Source organism: Parus major, chromosome 19 (assembly GCF_001522545.3).
Source record: "Parus major isolate Abel chromosome 19, Parus_major1.1, whole genome shotgun sequence".
Lineage (NCBI taxonomy): Eukaryota > Metazoa > Chordata > Aves > Passeriformes > Paridae > Parus > Parus major.
Window position 1 is genome coordinate 9,166,930 of NC_031787.1, and position 18,370 is coordinate 9,185,299.

The window sequence follows — 18,370 nt, forward strand, 5'->3', positions numbered from 1 at the left end:
CCTCATGTAACCATAGGAGAGATGAGTATAGTTTTAAATCAGTAAAAGTATAAAATCACTTTGTCTGTGGTTGAGTTTATAATTCCTAAATAAGAAGCAAATTGTTGCTATTGCAATGTTGAAACTTGCAATCCATAGGAGATTAAAGTGTAAAAGATGTATCATAATTGTTTCTACTTCCCCAGAAATTCCCAGTCCTGCACAAACAACACAGCTTCCAGAAACTGCTGCAGACACTAAGTAAGTAGAGTTTTAAATCCTTTAATTTGCACAGAATTTACCTGGTAATCCTCAGGTCAGCCCAGAAGTGCTGTGTTGTGACCAAATGCGGATTTAACACCTGAGTTCCCAGGGTAACTTTAGTCAATGAGGGCAATGCTGGTATCCCCAGTTGTATAAAGCTGAATATGACACTTAATTCTAAATGGCACACTAAGGAGGCCAAGCCTTTTATATCTAGTCCTGGTTGCTTGAAGGGTCAGATGAAACAGAAGTTGAAGTTTTGTAACTCAAAGGGCAAGGCACGCAGAGCTGCAAGCAAACAGCTCTTTGAGAATCCCAAGTGCAGGGCATGGAAAAGCTTCCAGCTTGCATTGCCAGCTGCTCCACTGCAGGTGTTTCAGGGGCAGGAATGGGAGGATCTATTCCTGGAACACAGTGTAATAACAGAGCCACACCGCTGCCAAATCAATTCCTTAATTATCAAGTCTTCTAAGTCTTTGTCCCTTATTTGCCAAAGTGAGCTTAGAGTCCTTCTCTTTTACACAGAGCAGGAGTTTTATTTTTCTGACCTGTAACTGTCAGGACTGGTCCTGTATTGGCTTCTTCTGCTCCCCTAATGGAGCACAGCCCCCCATTCCCCAGTGACCTCCAACATTGTTTTCCCTGTTTTTGTTGCAGTGCTGCCCAGCAGCTGGGCACGGGCGGAGGCACACGGGACGCACAGGTGGGTTTGCTGCTTTGCCCTGGAGGTCTCTGTAGCAGCCTGTGCTGCTGGGCTGCTCTGCCCCCCAGGAGGGACTCTGAGCACAGCTTTCCCTTCCCTTGTTGTGGACAGGTGGAGGAACCAGAGGCGAGTAAGTCGGAGCCCGAGGATGACGAGGATGAGGTGGAAGATTTGCCCCACCGGCGGCCGCACCTGCAGGGGATGATCTACCGCAAACCCAGCCAGACCAGTGTGTACCTACAGGAGTGGGACATCCCCTTTGAGCAGATCCAGCTGGGGGACCCCATCGGCCAGGGCCGCTGGGGCAAGGTCTACAAGGGCAAGTGGCATGGGGAAGTGGCCATCAGGCTGCTGGAGATTGATGGCAACAACCAGGATCATCTCAAGCTCTTCAAGAAGGAGGTGATGAACTACAGGCAGACCCGACATGAGAACGTGGTGCTGTTCATGGGAGCTTGCATGAACCCCCCTCACTTAGCAATCATTACCAGGTAAGGAGAGAGATCTTTCTATCAGTTCTACTAGATTTGTGCTGTAGAGCTAGCTAATACTGTTCTCCTATATAAACATTTTCTGTAGCTTCTGCAAAGGAAGGACGCTGCACTCCTTTGTGAGGGACCCCAAGATCTCCCTGGACATCAACAAAACCAGGCAGATAGCACAGGAGATCATTAAGGTAAGGGCTCGTTATGCCAAGGGAACCACTGGGTGGGGCCTCAGCCATAGCTCAGAGCTGCACACAGGACTGGGAGCTGCTCCCTCAGCCTCTCCCCACACCTTCCTGCACAAGTCCCACAGGGGCTCTCCCCCAGTTACAACTAATCCTTGACACTGGAGTTAGGAGAGGAAATGTGTTAGAAAGCAGACTGTGCTTGGAAATTATAAAAACCCAAAAACATTTCCATCTCTGCTGTGTTTCCCAGGGCATGGGGTACCTCCACGCAAAGGGGATTGTACATAAGGATCTGAAGTCCAAAAATGTCTTCTATGACAATGGGAAAGTTGTGATCACCGACTTTGGATTATTTGGAATTTCGGGTGTGGTTCAGGAAGGAAGGTAAGTGGAGGTTTCAGTGCTTGAATGACCTCTAGAATGACAAATGGTCAAATAGGGAAACACTTCCTGCAGTGCATGGAAAGTGTCCATTGGTTTAGTACACACTCAGTTCGCATTATGCCTGTTTGCACTGTTTTCCTTTTGAGCAGTCCTTCCTACAGTTGCAGTAGCACAGCTAGAGAGCTTGGATTAAGACTCAGAGCCCAGAACAAACAAGCCCAGGAAGGAGCTGTGAGAATCAGGCTGACATGTGCCTGTTTGTTAACATGGCAAGAAAATGAAAAACAAAACATTAGCAAAAACATTGGAGTAAATAAAGCTGAAGCATCAGGTGCAGCACAGATAGGGCCTCCACACCAATGTTTTTGTCCTGCTTCTTTCTTTTGGATTCAGGAGGGAGAATGAACTGAAGCTGCCTCATGACTGGTTGTGCTACCTGGCTCCCGAGATTGTCCGTGAGATGGCCCCAGGGAAAGATGAAGACAAGCTGCCTTTCTCCAAAGCTGCAGATATCTATGCCTTTGGGTAAGAAAGGAACACCCAGGAGTACCATGAGGGCTTGCTAACTGAGACTGGCTACTGACCTGAGCCTTCCAGTCAGGGCTCCCTTTCTCTCAGACTCAGGATTCCAGCAGGGACACATTTTCCTCACCTATTCCAAAAGTCGTGGGTGGAAGGGGTTTGCTGCACAGCCTTAGGCACCTCCCAGAGCTCTGCTGAAGCAGCTGGAACAGTGCCAGCGTTGGGTATTTTCCCTCTCAGGAGCAGGCAGAAGCCTGACATGTCTGTTGGCATTGCAGGACCGTGTGGTACGAGCTCCAGGCACGGGAATGGCCCTTCAAGACCCAGCCTGCAGAGGCTCTCATCTGGCAGATTGGCAGTGGCGAGGGAGTGAGACAAGTCCTTGCCACTGTCAGCCTGGGCAAAGAAGTCAATGTAAGTACCTCAGCTGCAGTAGTCCCTCATACAGCTGTTTGTCAGGGAGAGAGGGGGCTGCTTCAAGAGATTTATTATACTCATAACTCAAAAGAGAAAGGGCAGGAAAGAGGACAGATGAGAGTGGAAGATCAGGTTAAGCCTGTGCCCATAACTGTGGTGCAGAAAATAACATCCACAGCATGGGACACTCAAATTCTGACAGTGTTCAGGCCCTCTGTGAGCAGTATCTGCCTGGGCTCACACACATCCCAGTGCTCAGACAGTTTTCTGGCCTGCACAGTTGATCCATGAGCTGAGATAATGAGCCACCACTGTCCTCTGCAGGAAATCCTCTCGGCCTGCTGGGCCTTTGACCTCAGTGAGAGGCCCAGCTTCACTGTCCTCATGGAAATGCTTGAAAAACTGCCAAAACTGAACCGCCGGCTCTCCCACCCAGGGCACTTCTGGAAGTCTGCTGAGTGAGTACCTGCTGCTGGTCACAGCACTGATGCCAAGCAATTTGCTAACTGATAGTTTCTGAGCTTTATTTGCTTTCCTGGGGCTGTGAGACCTGACAGGGTGGGAGCACTGCTCCTCTGCTTCTCTAGTTCCTGGGAAATGATGTGACTAAGCCACGAGCCTCAGTTCATTTCCTACTTCAGCATATTCACCTCTCTCCAGCAGCTGACTGATCCCCCTGTTTGGTGTCAGAGAACATCCACAACAGCATTAGGAAGGGCCCAAAGTGATGGTAATGGCAGGTACTGCCTGAGGAAGGGAAGGACCCAAGCACAGGCCACTGTTTCCCTCTGACATGGTTCAGACTGGATGGGTTTGAGGCCACAGACACATCTGTGTCCAGTGTCCTTTCACCATGTCCTTGGCTCAGTGTTTCTTTTCATCTCATGAACTGCTCATACTTACTTTCTCTTTGTTCTGATGTTTAACCCACCCCTTCCCTTCCTATAATCCTTCACCCTCTTCCTTCAACACCTGATCAGAACCACCCAAACCCCTGAGACAGGAACTGTTGTGGCAGTTTGGTCTCTGCTGGATGTTGGAGGCTTTGGAGTTTTGGTTGAAAACTTTGCCACTTCTCCTGTGCCATTTCCTCCCCATTTAAATGTACTGGATCTCTGACACACCAGTGATGTCCAACAGCTTTAAACTGCAGAAAGCTTCCCCCAGACCCTGGCCTCACCCTCACACAAAGAACACACACTGAGCAGTGGAGCTCCCCCCCACCTCACCCAGACCCTTTCACACACTGCACTAACCCCTGCCGCAGCCTGGTCAAAGCTTGTACAGTGTGTAGTTCTCAAGGGCTTGCTGTAAATAACTGAAAACTAACTCTCATGGTGTCTTTTTCCCTCCCCTCCCATATTTCTTTGTAGGTTGTAGCTACTGGTGCAATAACGGGCTCCACCTTGCATGCTTCCATGTGTCGTATCCTAACCGGCAACTTGGACAATCACCTTCCATTAAAAAAGCAAAAACAAACCACGAAATTAACCCATGGACAAAATCAACACTTTATCCGAGTTCTCTCTGCCTTTCGCTTGGTGTGGGCTGTAGCTTCAATAACCACTCCTGTCTGCGAGACCTTCCCACCTAACACCGGCCTCCTCTGCCTCTGGAGCGCTCCAGCAGCTGTGGCTCCTCCTGGCAAGGGCACAGGGACCTGCTCTGACTGACCAGGTGCACACCCCAGGCAGGGCCGGGTGTCCTGCCCACAGCTCAGGGCTGTCCCCAAACTGCTGCGCCTCGTGCGAGTCCCGCGAGGCCCCCGAGCCCCTCTGGGGCTGTGGCCTTACTGCTGGAGCTCTGTGGCTGCAGGTGACAGGGACATTGGCACAGCGCTTGCAAAGCAGCAGGAGCTGAGGTCAGGCTCTCCCTCAGGCCCAGAGCCAGCACTGGAGCCAGGGTCACTTTTGTCAGGCCAGTTCTTGAGTGGAAAGAAGGATGGTCCTTGCTCACCTTGGAGCAGCTGAGGGTCCTTTGCCCACTGAGAACCAGGCCAGGGCAGTGTCCAGAGCAGGCCCACGTGGGTCAGCAGGGACCAGCTCCAAGGCCGAGTAAAAGAGGAGGAAAGCGAGAGCACCTGCAGTTCCTCCCCGTGCAGATGCAGTGCTTGCAGTGTTAAACTTTGCTTCTGTTTACATCCCTGATCAGGACTCAGTGTTGGGCCTTGGCAGTCACAGCTAGCACAGCAAACATGTGCCTTCTAGAAAAGGTCTTTTTTCACTGGTTTGGAGGGGAGAGGACAGGGACAGAGGACAACACACACCAAGGGGGTTTCTGCTGTCTGGGGACAAGCTCCCACATCTATTCCCTGATCCTGCTCAGGAAAGCTCTGAGCCGAAAGTGCTTCTGGCTCTGCCAGCAGTGTGAGAGCAAGGAGAGAAACGCCTTTATGTGTTTGTAGAGCCTGGGGAGGAGCAAGCAAATGGGTTTGGGTTTGTTCTGTTGGGGTTTCTTTACATATTCATGTACCTTGTCAAAGCTCCCCTTTCTTACAAAGAAAACTCTTTCAGTTTTCCCTTCACTTCAAGGGAAGCAAGTGCCCACTGAAAACCAGTGTCAGGCTTCTATCCACGGTAGAGACCTGGGAAAACTTCCTGCTCCTTCCCCTTGGGCAAATCAGATTGTGCAGTTTCTTCCCACTGATGGGGTTTGCTTGAAAAACTTCATGTGTTTGCAGCTGAATTACTTGAACATCTCTTGGGTGATCTGGAGCGATGCGAGAGCAGAACCAAACTCATTTTGGCTCCAGTGGCAGGGTGGTAGCTTTCTGAGATGAATCATCAGTAACTGTTTCCCCCTCCCTTCTCCTCTCCCTCCCCACTCTTCGCAGCATTAACAGTAGCAAAGTTGTCCTCCGTTTTGAAAGATTGGGCTTGGGAATCCTGGAACCGAGTAACCCAAAGCTCTAGCCCGGTGTCCTTGTGCCCGTGCTGGCTGCCTGCTCCCACACAGCACCAGAAACCCTCCCTGGCTCCTCCACGCTGAGGCTGGTGCAGCCCCGCTGAAGACCATCAGCTCAGCCCCGTGTCCTGCCTGAGCACCAGCAGTTATTTAAACAATGTTTACATGATACTTTTGTGTGAACTATATTTTTTTAAACATAATAAACAGTGAATCGAGTTGAACTACAGCCATTCTCAAATAGCGCTGAAAAAGAGAAGAGCTGTTCCTGGTTCCTCCTTGTGTCCACGGTCAGTAGGAGCCACTCTCTGCCTTCAGAGCAGGGCCCCAGCAGTGGCACCGCAGTGACGTGGCTCCTGCGAGCTCTTTGCCTTCCAGAGGTCACTTCTCTCCAGCAGGTAGAGCCCAGCCTGCTGCACTGGGGTTTGCCCAAACCACCCATTGTTTCAGCAGGGCTGCTCCAGCTCTGCACCACCCTGAATTCAGCTCCACCAGAACAGAGCTGCTGCAGGTAGTGTCTGGCTCCCAGCTAATGACTCAAGTGCTCTTCTCCACAGAACTTACACTTACAACCTGCTCCTTCTCATACAATCCCAGAGGAATTAAGAATTGCTGGCCTTAAAAAATAAACTCATGACTTGTTGCAGCTTTGCACAGGGAACAAATTCTTCTTCTGAAGTTCAGGCACAAGTTTGAGTGCAGGGAAAGGCAAGAGTGACAGGACAAGGGAAAAGCTGTCCCTAAATAATGCATTAACTGAGGCCTTGATCCACAGAGCTTCAGAGCCCCTGCACACACACACAGTGTTCCCACTGCCTGCAACTGGCTGGCCACATTTCAGCTTGCAAGTTGTTTGAGAAACATAGGACTAAAGCAGTTGCTTTGAGGAAGAAAATCTTGTAACCAAGAGGGCAATAGCTGGGCCTGGAGGTTCTGCCTGACCACAGCTCAAACTTGTTTCAGAGGTTAGTTTTAAAGCTAAAACCCATCCCCTCCTCCAGTGCAGTGTGGAGGGGACAGCCAGTGACCACACTGAGGTGACAGATGCATCATCCCCCTTGGAAATCAATTGCAGGCCCTGCCATCAGAGGCTCCCCTTTCCCCACCATCATCCCTGAGGCTCGGGGGGGAGCTCCCAGATCCTCTGTGAGCAGGCAAAGCACCAGCCCTCAGTGCTGCCTGGTGCTAAGCAGCACAAAACATGAGTTCTGTTGGGCAGAGAGCCTCAGTCCTGTGTGCAAGTCAGTTGTAGCTTCTTAAAAGTGCTGATAAAGACTTTTAAAATGTGTCTCAGATCCAAAGGAAAAATGGGTTTGGCATGGCCAGGCACTGCAGAGCTGTCCTGATCCCGTCCCCCTCAGGCTCTGCTGTTCTCACTAACGGTGTGTCAGCAGCCTGAAGCAGAAGCTGTTTTCCCCCAAGTGCTGCTTAATTAAGAGCAGCACAACACAAACCCAAAGCATGGAAAAAAAGGTTCTGCCCCTCAGCTGGAGCCCTGCCTTAGGGAGGGCAGGGCAGGAGCCGCTGCCGGCTGCAGGCCGGCCTTGGCTCAGTCTGTGTCGAGGGCAGCAGCGGCCTCGGGGTGCTCCTCGCACAGTTTTGGGGTGCATTAAGCAGGCCCTGAGAGCTGGGACAGGCAGCAGGTCCCGTGTGGGACCAGAGGCCCGGCTGTGCACAGGCCCTGGCTCCTTGCAGCCCCAGACCGTGCCCTTCTGTTCCTGCGGGGCAGGTCAGGCCCTGGCTGTGCAGCCCCGAGCACGGGGATGTGCCCGCGGCCCTGCTCCGGTCCCGGCTCCTTCACAGCCTCCCCCTAACGGGAACATGGGGATCCAGCCTGACCTTGCTGCTGCTGGGACAGCCTCGAGCTGCCCGCGAACTCAAAGCTCCTCCTCTGCCCCAGGGCGGGCTCCTTTTAGCTCTGGTCAGCCGGGGGCTCTGGGGCAGAGCTGTGGGGGCACCGAGCTGTCCCAGCCCCGCACACCAAGCGACAGCCCTGGCCCGTGTTTGTGTCACACGTCCCGGTGGAGCTGTCAATGTGACAATGCTGTGCAATGCTGCTACAGGAGCCACGTGTCAGTAGTGAATGTAAATGGTCGTAACATGGTGAACATGGACACGTTTTCTTTTCAAATGTGATGTAAACTTTGTACAGTATAAATTTTTTTTATATTTTCTATGAACTGAGTGTCTTCCAGAATTGCTATTAAATTAATTACGAATTGTTAGAATTAATATCAGTTTCTGTATTAGTTTATTCAACCAGGAAAAAAAAAAAAGTGCACTCTATGCTACTGGAATTCTGGATATGTAGGAATCTTTTCAGTAAATAAATCTTTGGTGCGGATAAAGCAGGTGTTACTGAGTCCTGGTTTGACCTTCCTTCCCACTGACTGGTAGCCACAGACCCCGAGCACAGCAGCTCCTCCACCCCCTCTGCCCCCTGCCCTTCCCCTGTGGGACACCAGGTGATCTTCCCCTGCACAAGTCCATTGCCATTGACAAAGTTTTCCCTCCTGGGTCTGACGAGTCTCATTATGAGGTGGGTAATGAAGCCACCATGGAGTTTTCTCGAAGCACTGAGCTGTTTAAGAAGCTGCTTCCTTCCCCAGTGGGGCACTTGGAGCCGTTCTGGGACTCCCAGCGAATTCTCCATCCTTTGCACAAGGTCCTGCCACCACCTCCCACCTGCAGAGTGGGTCAGAGCTCCTCAGACAGACCCTGCTCTCCACTCTGGGAGTGCCATTACGGGGTGTTAATTAATCCCAGGAAGGTTTTGCTGCTGCCAGCAGCTTTGTGCTGGGAATAACGGCAGCTTTGTGCTGTCCTGCCGGGAACGAGCATCATAAAAGCACAGTTTTACATCTCATCCATCTTATCTACATCTCACATGCAAACAATAAAAAAGTTAAGATAAGCTGAGCTTTGTTGTCTTTCATAAAGAATAAGAAATAACAAATTTAATTCTCAATTATACTGGAAGGGCAGAAGTGTTTGATATAACAAACCAACCACTCAAATTCCAGTCCCCAAAGCACAAAGGCTCTGCCCCAGCCGTGACTGGAGCAGTTTGATGTTCCCCTGCCCTGGGCTGCCCGAGGCACCAACACCGGGGTCCCTCTGCTCTGGGAGAGCCGCAGCAAACACAAACAGGAGCAGGCAGCACACACATCCCAACGGAGACAAAGCACAAAGGGAGCACTTCCAGCCCCAGCCAGCTGCACCACAACACTCAGCAGCATCTAAACCCCCCCCACCAGACAGGGACATTTCACCAGCCCAGCTGGGTGCTCAACAGCAAAACATCCCAGAGCAGCCACAGAAATGGGGATTCACTCAGAGGAGGCACCAAATAACTCACAAAGCACAGCTCAGGCTACAAATGAACTGACTGGAGCAGGATCTAGGAGAGCTGGACACACCACACCTGGCTTCATCCTCAGAGATCAGCCTGCTCCTCCCAGACAAGGCAGCAGCTCCAGCCCTGGCTCCCAGTGGGTTACTGGGGCAGGCAGAACCCCTCTGCACATGGCCAATACAACACAGTATTACACCAAGGAGAAGAAAAAGCCTTTCACCTACCTGTCCTCACTGTCTCCAAGGCCAAGAGCTCAGCAGCCTTGCACATCACCCCAATACAAGCAGCAGCTACCAGGCCCTGCCCCACAGCCCTTTGCTGTCCCTTGTGAGCCCCAGGGGTTCCTTGTGAGCCTTGAGCATCCCTCATCCCCCCACCCCTGCCTGGCTCCAACAGCCCCCAGGTTTCCTGCATTTCCCCGATGCAGGGCCTGACCTTTTGTCACCTTCATGGACTTGGTCCACACCTTCTGTTGCTTTTTTCTTCAGTTAATAATGTTATGAAAATCAGGCTCAAAGTATATTCCAATGTGAGACTGCTCCCCAAAGCTCAGGGATGCACCTGCTGCCAGCAGTGTGCCTGAGCTGCCAGCCCACGACCCTCCCAGTTGCCCCAGTTCAGCCCAGCACTAAGCTTTACCAGCACCCAAAACCAGGTACAGAACCAGGCTAAGAGCAAGGTCTGTCTGCACCTCAGTGCCCAGGCACTCAGCCTGTTCTGGATGCTGGATTCCCTTAAAGCCATATAAATTTGGCTTAAGTGTCAATGAAATAAGCCACTAATTGCTCAGAAAGTGTTAATCTGTAACTCCCAGTCCAGTCCCAACCCAGCCAGGTGCACAAGCACCTCAGTAACCCAGCCCAGTTCCTGTGGCTAAGGTTGTCCTGAAGCATGTGTAAAACACACTGTCCACACATGGCACTGCTGACTTTTGAGTCTCAACTCTGCCTTCATCAGATTCCAGCTCCTGGAGACACAGGATGATGGGAAAATATCACCTTAAGCTTTTTTAATATGCTCATATAGCCCTGGTAATTTCAGAGAAGGAACTAGTTCTGCTGTAACTGCAAGGCCTAGAAAGAGCCCAAGTCCCAACACAATGAGGGCAGTTTCGAGCCAGTCTCACTCCCTGGTGCAAACTCACACTTGCCTGGCAATAACAAAAAGGCAAAACTGATCACAGACAGACTGTAACTCCTGGAGATGTCCTCAGCTCAGGGAGGAGGGAGCACAAACCCACCCCTCAGGACAACCTGAGAGCTGGCTTAGTTACCTCTGCCTTTGCAGGCTGGAGCCAAGAGCAAGAAGAGGTTTACTGATCCACACACTTTGTCTCAGTATAAAGGCAGATTTTATTACAAACAAATCAAGTAAACCAGAGCATAGAATTCAAATGTACAAAGTGCTTTGGAATTTTTGGAACCTTCCTGCTATAAGCTCTGTAACAACAACAGCTGAGGTTCATGTACCTGAGTCCCACAAAGCAGAATTCACCACTGCTACCTGCTGAGCAGATACATCTGAGGTGGATGCAGCAGGTGTTGCCATTTGGGGACCAGTACATTATTATCCCATTTGCAAACATTGCTCCAGATCCAAGCACCTGGCCAGACAGCTCCCAGCAACACAACCATCCATTCACTTGCTTTCAAGTGAAGATAATATGCAAGTAAACCAATCTGATATAAATAAGGCCACAAAGATTAACAGTACATTTTAAAAAAAGATTTCAGCCCTAGTTAACTTAGTACAAAACTCTACATTTTCCTTGTATGTACAAAAACCACCAGATTTATACTAGCATAGATGGTATTAAAAAAATAATTTGCACCTTCACTATTAAGATAATGTATTAAAAGCATGTCAGAATAAATAGCAACAGAAGTTAAATTTAATATTTTACTTAATTAAGACTGAGGTTTAAGAGTGAAACCCTACAATCCTATACACATTCATGATTGAACAAGTGTAAGAAGGAGGATTTGACTCTTTCTTTTTTGAAAATAACAACAAATGTGCAAATATTGTCTAAAACACAAGTGGATTTGGTCTTCAGCTGCTGGGTTGCAAAGCTCTTTTGACTTCATGTGGGAACACAGCCCCAAATATATCTTCATGGTATCGCTTTTGGCTCTGCAAAAAGAAAGGACACCCAAGAGATGAATGAAATGCTGCCAGCTACTCCTTATCCATTTGTTCAGTAAATCAAAGGCCTTTTGCATTTGTAGCACTGGTTCTGTGACTGTAGACTTTTGTTACTGCCAGTGAAAGGGAGCTCCCTGAACCCCAGGCACAAACACACCAGGGTGAGTTCTGATAACAAGAGGGTCTTAAAAAGCAGTAGTCCCAGGCACTGGGTCCTTAGTGATGGACCCATGAAATTCCTGAACTCACTTGTCCTCTCTGGATACAATAAAACATCAAGCTCCCAATGTTCCCAACACCGCGCAAAACAGATCCCCAGGATCCCCCCGGGACAGGGCAGAGCAGGGCAGGGCGGGGCGGGGCGGGGGGCAGGGCAGGGCGGGGCAGAGCGGGGCGGGGCAGAGCGGGGCGGGGCAGGGCGGGGCAGGAGCCCTTCTGTCGCCCCGGCCGAGCAGGAGCTGTGCTGGCAGTGCCGGGGGACCAAGCCGCTGCTCAGAGCTCTGTCCTGCCCGGCAGCCACAGGAGCCGAGCCTGGCTCTGCTGCCCCCTGTGCTGGAGGGAGTGGCCCGCGATGAGAGAGAGCTACCTTGAGCTGCTGGAAGTACTCGTTTGCCTGCTGCTGGCTGAGGCGCAGGCCCCGGGCGAGCAGCGCCCGCAGCGCCCTCGCCACGTCCCGCGCCATGCGCACGTCCCCACACACGTAGATGTGGCCCTGCTGCACCTGCAGCACCTCGCACACGCGGGCCTCCAGCTGCCTCTGCAGGATGTCCTGCACATAGACCTGGGAAACGCAAAAACCGTCAGCGCACCAGCTTTCTGAAATGCTGCTTTGGTTGTTGGCTCTTCTGAATCCACCGTGGGGCTGTGCACTGAGGCTCTGAGTGCCCCGTCTGTTCCAGCTCTGTCCTGCACCACAGCAAAAGTGAAAAATGTCTTCAGGCTGACCTTTACAAGCCCCAGAGGTGGAAGCTGGGCCTGTCTCTTGATCAAACTTGCAGACAAAAACCCTTCTATCTGCCAAAGCCTCCTAACTGCCAGGAGAGCTAAAAAGAGGGTAACTTCTGTGCTGTTGTTTTGTCAAGATTCTTCTGTGCAAAATTAATTTCCATGGTTACTGTGTCATTGAAATGGGGACAAATGACCAGAGCCAACCATTTCTAACTCATGGGCTAATCAAATCTTGCAAAATACAAGGTTTCTGAAAATGTCCCAGTTCTAGTTTCAAATGCAGTTTGCACTGGACGTGCCTCTCTATGGCAGTAAGGGGTTTATAGCAACTTATAGCACAGCTTGCTTATGCTCGAGTGCACAGGGAGATTTTCCTTCATTTGAAGGAGCTCAAACCTGCTCACAATACACCGAAGCAAAATGCTACAATTTTTTAAAGAATAGAGTCCAGCTCTCGAGGGATGATTCTGGAGGAGTTAACCCTTAAAGAACAAAGGAACCAGCCTTACTTTGTCTTGGCCAGGCAGTCTAGAGTAAGCTGTGTAGACATCTCTCAGGACTCCCTTCCTCTTCATTTCCTCAGTTTCCTCTCTGTAGATGTGGTCCAGGTCTGGCTGGCGGCAGCCGAACAGCAGCGTCATGTCCCCTCCCCTGAGCCCTGGAAGCACATGGGACAGGGACCGGGCACTCGCTGACACACGGGACTGGCACCAGGCTGTGCCTACGGGACGGCCTCCGGGGGATAGATTGGCTGTGCCAGTGCAGTGCCCGATTAGCCCGGGAGTGCCAGTCCCTGCAGGGACTCCTGGCTGACATTTGTGGGTGTCTCTGCCCGCTGAGCCCGTGTCTGCAGCAGCGGGGATGGCCCCGAGCCAGCCCTGCCCAGCTCCCCTGGTACCTCTGTGCTCCAGGTCATAGAGGCGCTGCAGCCAGAAGCTCCTGAAGGGAGCGATCCCGGTGCCCGAGCCGATCAGAATGCAGGGCCTGGCGGGCTCCTCCGGCAGGTGGAAGTCATTAGCACTAAAAGTCAAGAATACGTTAATTAGGTAACTGGTTTCTGACTGAAATTCACGTTCAGTTGCCTGAAGGACTCTGAGCAGCACAGCCCAGGTCCCCAGTCTGAAATAGGGCTGAACTGGGTGCTCCTTGTTCCCTTTCCTTACTCTGCAGTGGAGAAGCTGACAGTGGGGATGGGGGTCATAGGAATAGAATTACTTCAGAATTTTCTAACGATTTGTGATTTTACTAAATACTATTTTATTTTACTATGTTTATGTTTATTTTACTAAATGCTATTTTTATTTTACTATGTAAGGTATGGTAAAAGATCTCTTCTCTGGAAGGAAGGGAATTAATTCCCTCTCTTCTCAGACCCAGATGAAGTTCCAGCTTCAATTCACCAGTCACTTGAAAATATCAAGCCAAGGAAAACCCACTGAAGAAGCTGAACTAAGAACTGCTCTTATTTGGGTTGTTTAATTTCCTTTACCTGCGGATGAAGCAGGGAACGGTTTCATTGAGCTCTATTGTGTTCAGCCACGTGCTGCAGACTCCATGGTGCAAAGGCCCTTTTCCATCTAAAAGCAGAGCAAGGCAGAACACCTGTCAGCACCCAAAAGCCTTCTGGTTTTAAAAAAGCAGTTTATACTTAAAATTTTAGCATAAATGTATGTCTAGTAATGATTTATAAAAGATGGATACACTGATGATAGTCCAGGATTTTAGCAAATCTTGGCCCAGTATGGAGACCTGCCCTGCAGGTACTATTCTGTAGGTATGACAACACAAATTTTTGATTACAGATATGCTTCGTGCTGCATGGCAGAAAGTTTTTTCCCTGAACCATAATGTAGCCTAAATATCATTTAATTAAGAGAGAGATGAAAACATCAGCTCATTACCTCTTGTCCTGTAGTTTACAACTGCAACTGTCAGATGAATCTCTCTGGCTGTCATGTCACAGGATGAGCTGACAGAATAGTACCTGGGCTTCAGAAATGGCAGCTGAGTCAGCAGGAAAGCTGTGGAGATCTCAGCAGAGGGGAATTCCTCCAGGACCTCCAGGATGTTCGGGCTGTTGTAAAACTTCCATTTATTGTATTCTTCTGTGCTCTAAAAGCCAAACCATCACCACAATGATACAAGGTAATGCTGAGTTCAGGAGAGCAGGCATATTTGAAATGTCACTTATAAATAAGATTCCTGCTGTACATTCAATTAAATATGCAGGTAAATCAACAAAGAGTTTTCAAAACTTTGCCAGGGCCAATACTGGTGTTTCCTAAGAAATAATTTAACTTTGAGCACAGAAGTTCAGAACCCCTACTACAATGTTCTCAGACACCTGCTCTCTCAGTGAGGATGCAGAAATGGAAGTAGAGCCTGTTTCTCAGCTCCCTGTTGTGGCACAGCCATGAAATTGTGTGGTCCCAGGTCCTGACCTCCCCCAGGCCTCCCTTGTTGGAGCCTGAGACACAGAGTGTGAGCCCTTGTTTCTGATGCTTAGCTCTGAGATGCAGAAAAACACTGAATTTCATACAATATGAAATTCGTGAGCATGTTTTCATGGTGATACATGAAAACAACTGTTAAATTTAGATACAAAAGCTAAAAGTGTGAGTGGATTAGAGAGTTTTCTTAAGTCACTGGATGAAAAAGTTAAAATTTAGAGTTTAAAATAGTTTAGAAAGCAGAAGAAAAGATGGAGGATTTAGATTGTTGTTTCTTTTCCTTCTTTTTTCCTCCATGTTCTTCTTCTAGAAGAAACCTCTTCTTCTAGAGGTTTTTGGGTAATAGTAAGTGATTGGTTAGAAAATGCCTCAGTGCAACACACAGGTGTTGGGTCATTAAGAAAAATAATATACATCTCTATTGTTAATTGGATAAGAATAAGTTTAAAGATAAAAGAATTGCGTAGTTCAGGGCCATTTTGTGCTTTCAAAGCCAAAGTGAGCCACAAGGCCATTCTATACCATCAGAAAGAAATGAACCAGATTGCAGTGAATTAAACTTGTGCAGGTAGTCTGGAGGGACCTGCCAAGTTTTGTGATAACATCCTAATAAACATGAGAAACAAGATCCTAACAGGCTTTGGAGTTTTTGTCCTGACCCAGAGGACTGTGATAAACGGGATTCCCTGTGAGGGAATATCCCCAAGGAGCTCAGCTCAGAGGAGACTGAGAAATCCAGGAGTGAAAAAAAAGTACAGATGAAGTGCAGCAGAATCAGAAAGAGAAAAAAGAAACAGAGAAAGATTTTTTTAAAAAAAAAAGTTACATCCCTGAAGCTGGTAGAAGTAGCCAGCACTTACCACACTTGTGAGTCATTTCTTAAAGCCACATCCCTCTGACCCTCAGGGTAGCAAATTCTCTGACATAAACATTTACCAGCTGCCCTGCAGCTCCTCCACATGCAAAGTGTAAGGTCTTTAAGGGTGTCTCATCAGAAACCATTGTGTGGCAAGAGAATCAGGCAGGCAGATGACCCACCCAGAACCACACAGGAAAAACCACATCTTGGTTCCCACACCCAAGCTGAGCCTCAAGACCCCTCTTCCTCTGACTGTGGTTGGCTTTCCAAGACCACAGAATATGTAACAGAAACATAAAAAACCATCACTACAAAAAATTCTTAAGCTTCTGCTACAGAGCCAAAGGGCATCAGAGGGCTTAGTGCACAGTTCTGCAAACACACATCCAGCCCTAAGGCTCACCTGACACAACACCTCCAGCCTCTGCTTGTCTCCTTCTGCTGTCACCAGCTGGGAGAGTTTTTTTAGCAGTTGTTGGGAGGGTGGAGTAGTGATATCAAGCAGGTATGTCAAAGCCTCAGGTAGTGTGCAGGCTGGAACCTTTTTATGACTTGTCCAGTATCCACCTGGAAATGAGGGAAAGAAAAGGACACTTAGCAACACACACAGTATTTGAGAGCTGTGAAGATTTGCAAAACTCAGTGTCCTTCAAAATACCCCTTCAGGTGAGGGTGCAGCAGGTCTAGACCACTGGGCCCTCCTGAAAGAGATTACTGTGAGGTTTTGAACATTTTGTAAGGGGAGGATCTGCCACAGAAAACTTCATGACAAAAAAATACCACTTGGAAAGTCACAGTCTTTAATTCGGGGAAACCATCTTTCCATGTTCCAGAATCCTATGATTGTTCCTACTACTACAGGAAAGAAGGGCAGGACATATAGGTCTATTTTAGGACTCTTACATGTAGCAACAATAAGCAAACTGTTGATTAATTTAATGGCAGTCAATGGCCAGTTCAGCAACTGAATTAGTGCCACCTCAGGTACCTCTGCAACCCTGAAGTCATGGTTTTGCCAGAAAGAGCAAAATCATAACCAAGAATTGTAAGAATAACTAAAAATCAGCAGCAAATCCTATTGAAACTTAAGAAAAGGATCATAGAATCAAATTCAGTCAACAAAAATTCTTATGAATTTTAGCAGATTTTGTCCAATATCCTCTGTTGTTTTGTCTAAAGAGACCCAACTTACCATCAATGCAGGTTTCAAGCCTGATAGTCTGGTCAGCTGGAGGGGCATCCTTGACTCGTGCAATAATGCCACGGACTAACTCTGCCTGGTTGGCTGGGAAAATCCCAATGTGCTCCCCAGGAAGGTAATGCACTTCCTGGTTAGTCTCACAGTGAAGTTTAACCAGAATGGTAACACGACTGGATAGCAAAGAAAGAGAAATGAGACAGATCTTGGTAACATTGACAGGATTTCCCTTGGATTGCACAGGAAAGGAATAAATCTGCAGTGGCAGTTGGCAAGGGCTCCCTTGTGTTCGTTACCAAATACCAGAGCAGCTTAGAGCTTCACAGAGACAAACAAATCAGAGTCCAGGCATGTGAAGTACTTGTATCCAAACAAATTGGGTGCTGAAGTTCTGCCTGGTCTGTCCAATACAGAATAAACACACCTGGAATCAGCCAGTGGAAATGCAGACTGCACAGCTCACATGCTTCTACTAAGGACAGTACAAAATTCCTTTATATTTTGTAATAACTGCAGGGAGAAGATGTTTATAACCAAGCACTTTAGATGTTTAAGATTTTGGTAAAATGTAGTATTGCAATACTCAAAAGAATGAGGTAGCATACCTGGACTTCAAACTTTGAAGATTCTGCCTGAATTTCAGCTTCATGGGAATTACATCCTTGGCATGAATGCTTGCAAGAGCTGGTGAGAAAAGTGGATACGACTCTTGGTAACTCTGATTAGGTTTGTTAAAAATGTCTTCAATTAATATGCAGAGGAGAACTGAACCATGCTTGCCCTAGAAGGTGACCAACCATCAGTCAGTTGTGTGTGCCCCATTCCCTGACTAAAAACAGTTCATCTCAGCTTTTGTTCCTCAGGGGCTGTTTAAATGTGGGATAGTTCCAGTGTTATTGTGCTAGAAAAGATAACTTAGACAATGTAAACCAGTGTATTTTTAAATCTGACCATGTGCTTCATTATAGGCATTCTACTGTCCAGCAGGGCCAAAAACTCTTCTGAGAAACCTTCACTGTTCAGCCCCTCTAAAGCAGCAAAGGCAGAAGGAGGAAGGTGGGAGCAATACCTTTAGCCAGGTCCATGGGCTGGGAGTCGTGCACTAGCCTGTAATTAGTAGGGTCCCAGCTTTCCTCAGAGCTGTAGATCTCAGGCAACTGAATACTGTGTCTCCCACGGATGTTAAAAATGTCACAGGCAGTCTAAGTAAAATACCACACAAATAAAGGCTATGCACAGTAAAAAAAAAATAAAAAAAATTATATATATATAATTAGCATAATCCTAACACAGAGGTATCAGTTTCACAGACTGCTGGTTTTTAGTGCCTCTGCTGTGTGAGTTCAGTGAGGTTCCACTTCTATAACACTATAGCTAAAAAAGATCTACTGCAAAAAATTCAGATGTTTGATGCTACACTTGTTCATACTGAGCATTCCATTATCCAAAAGGGTTAATGCAATTTTGGGTGGATATTAAAAAATAATAGAAAAGGGACCCAGTTTCCTCTCCAAGTTAGGCAAGCAGTAGAGAAGAGGGGAGGTCCAAATTCAGATATAAATTCAGATG

General features: G+C 48.4%; 2 protein-coding genes across 9 annotated transcripts in view; one reads left to right on the top strand and one right to left on the bottom strand.

The window, feature by feature from the left end:
- Nucleotides 1-8,197, top strand: part of KSR1 (kinase suppressor of ras 1) — a 51,045-nt gene extending 42,848 nt beyond the window's left edge. For 4 of the 6 annotated variants that reach the window (XM_015646912.3, XM_015646914.3, XM_015646913.2 and 1 more), the window contains 9 exons: nt 186-240; nt 901-946; nt 1,058-1,437; nt 1,526-1,622; nt 1,870-2,003; nt 2,397-2,528; nt 2,804-2,939; nt 3,267-3,400; nt 5,776-8,197. In XM_015646912.3, coding sequence (XP_015502398.1) covers nt 186-240; nt 901-946; nt 1,058-1,437; nt 1,526-1,622; nt 1,870-2,003; nt 2,397-2,528; nt 2,804-2,939; nt 3,267-3,400; nt 5,776-5,854 — 1,193 coding nt within the window. In that variant the 3' untranslated portion in view covers nt 5,855-8,197. Of the gene's footprint in view, nt 1-185; nt 241-900; nt 947-1,057; nt 1,438-1,525; nt 1,623-1,869; nt 2,004-2,396; nt 2,529-2,803; nt 2,940-3,266; nt 3,401-4,315 lie in introns of all 6 variants that reach the window. The other 2 variants (XR_001524601.3, XM_015646915.3) reach the window with 2 other exon arrangements.
- A 2,889-nt stretch (nt 8,198-11,086) lies between these two features.
- Nucleotides 11,087-18,370, bottom strand: part of NOS2 (nitric oxide synthase 2) — a 32,831-nt gene continuing 25,547 nt past the window's right edge. For all 3 annotated transcript variants that reach the window (XM_019008616.2, XM_015646495.3, XM_015646492.3), the window contains 10 exons: nt 17,871-18,003; nt 17,407-17,485; nt 16,796-16,974; nt 16,007-16,170; nt 14,196-14,406; nt 13,784-13,871; nt 13,193-13,314; nt 12,804-12,952; nt 11,933-12,127; nt 11,087-11,334 (listed from right to left, as the gene is read on the bottom strand). In XM_019008616.2, the coding sequence (XP_018864161.1) occupies nt 11,254-11,334; nt 11,933-12,127; nt 12,804-12,952; nt 13,193-13,314; nt 13,784-13,871; nt 14,196-14,406; nt 16,007-16,170; nt 16,796-16,974; nt 17,407-17,485; nt 17,871-18,003 (1,401 nt within the window). In that variant the 3' untranslated portion in view covers nt 11,087-11,253. The remainder of the gene's footprint in view (nt 11,335-11,932; nt 12,128-12,803; nt 12,953-13,192; nt 13,315-13,783; nt 13,872-14,195; nt 14,407-16,006; nt 16,171-16,795; nt 16,975-17,406; nt 17,486-17,870; nt 18,004-18,370) is intronic.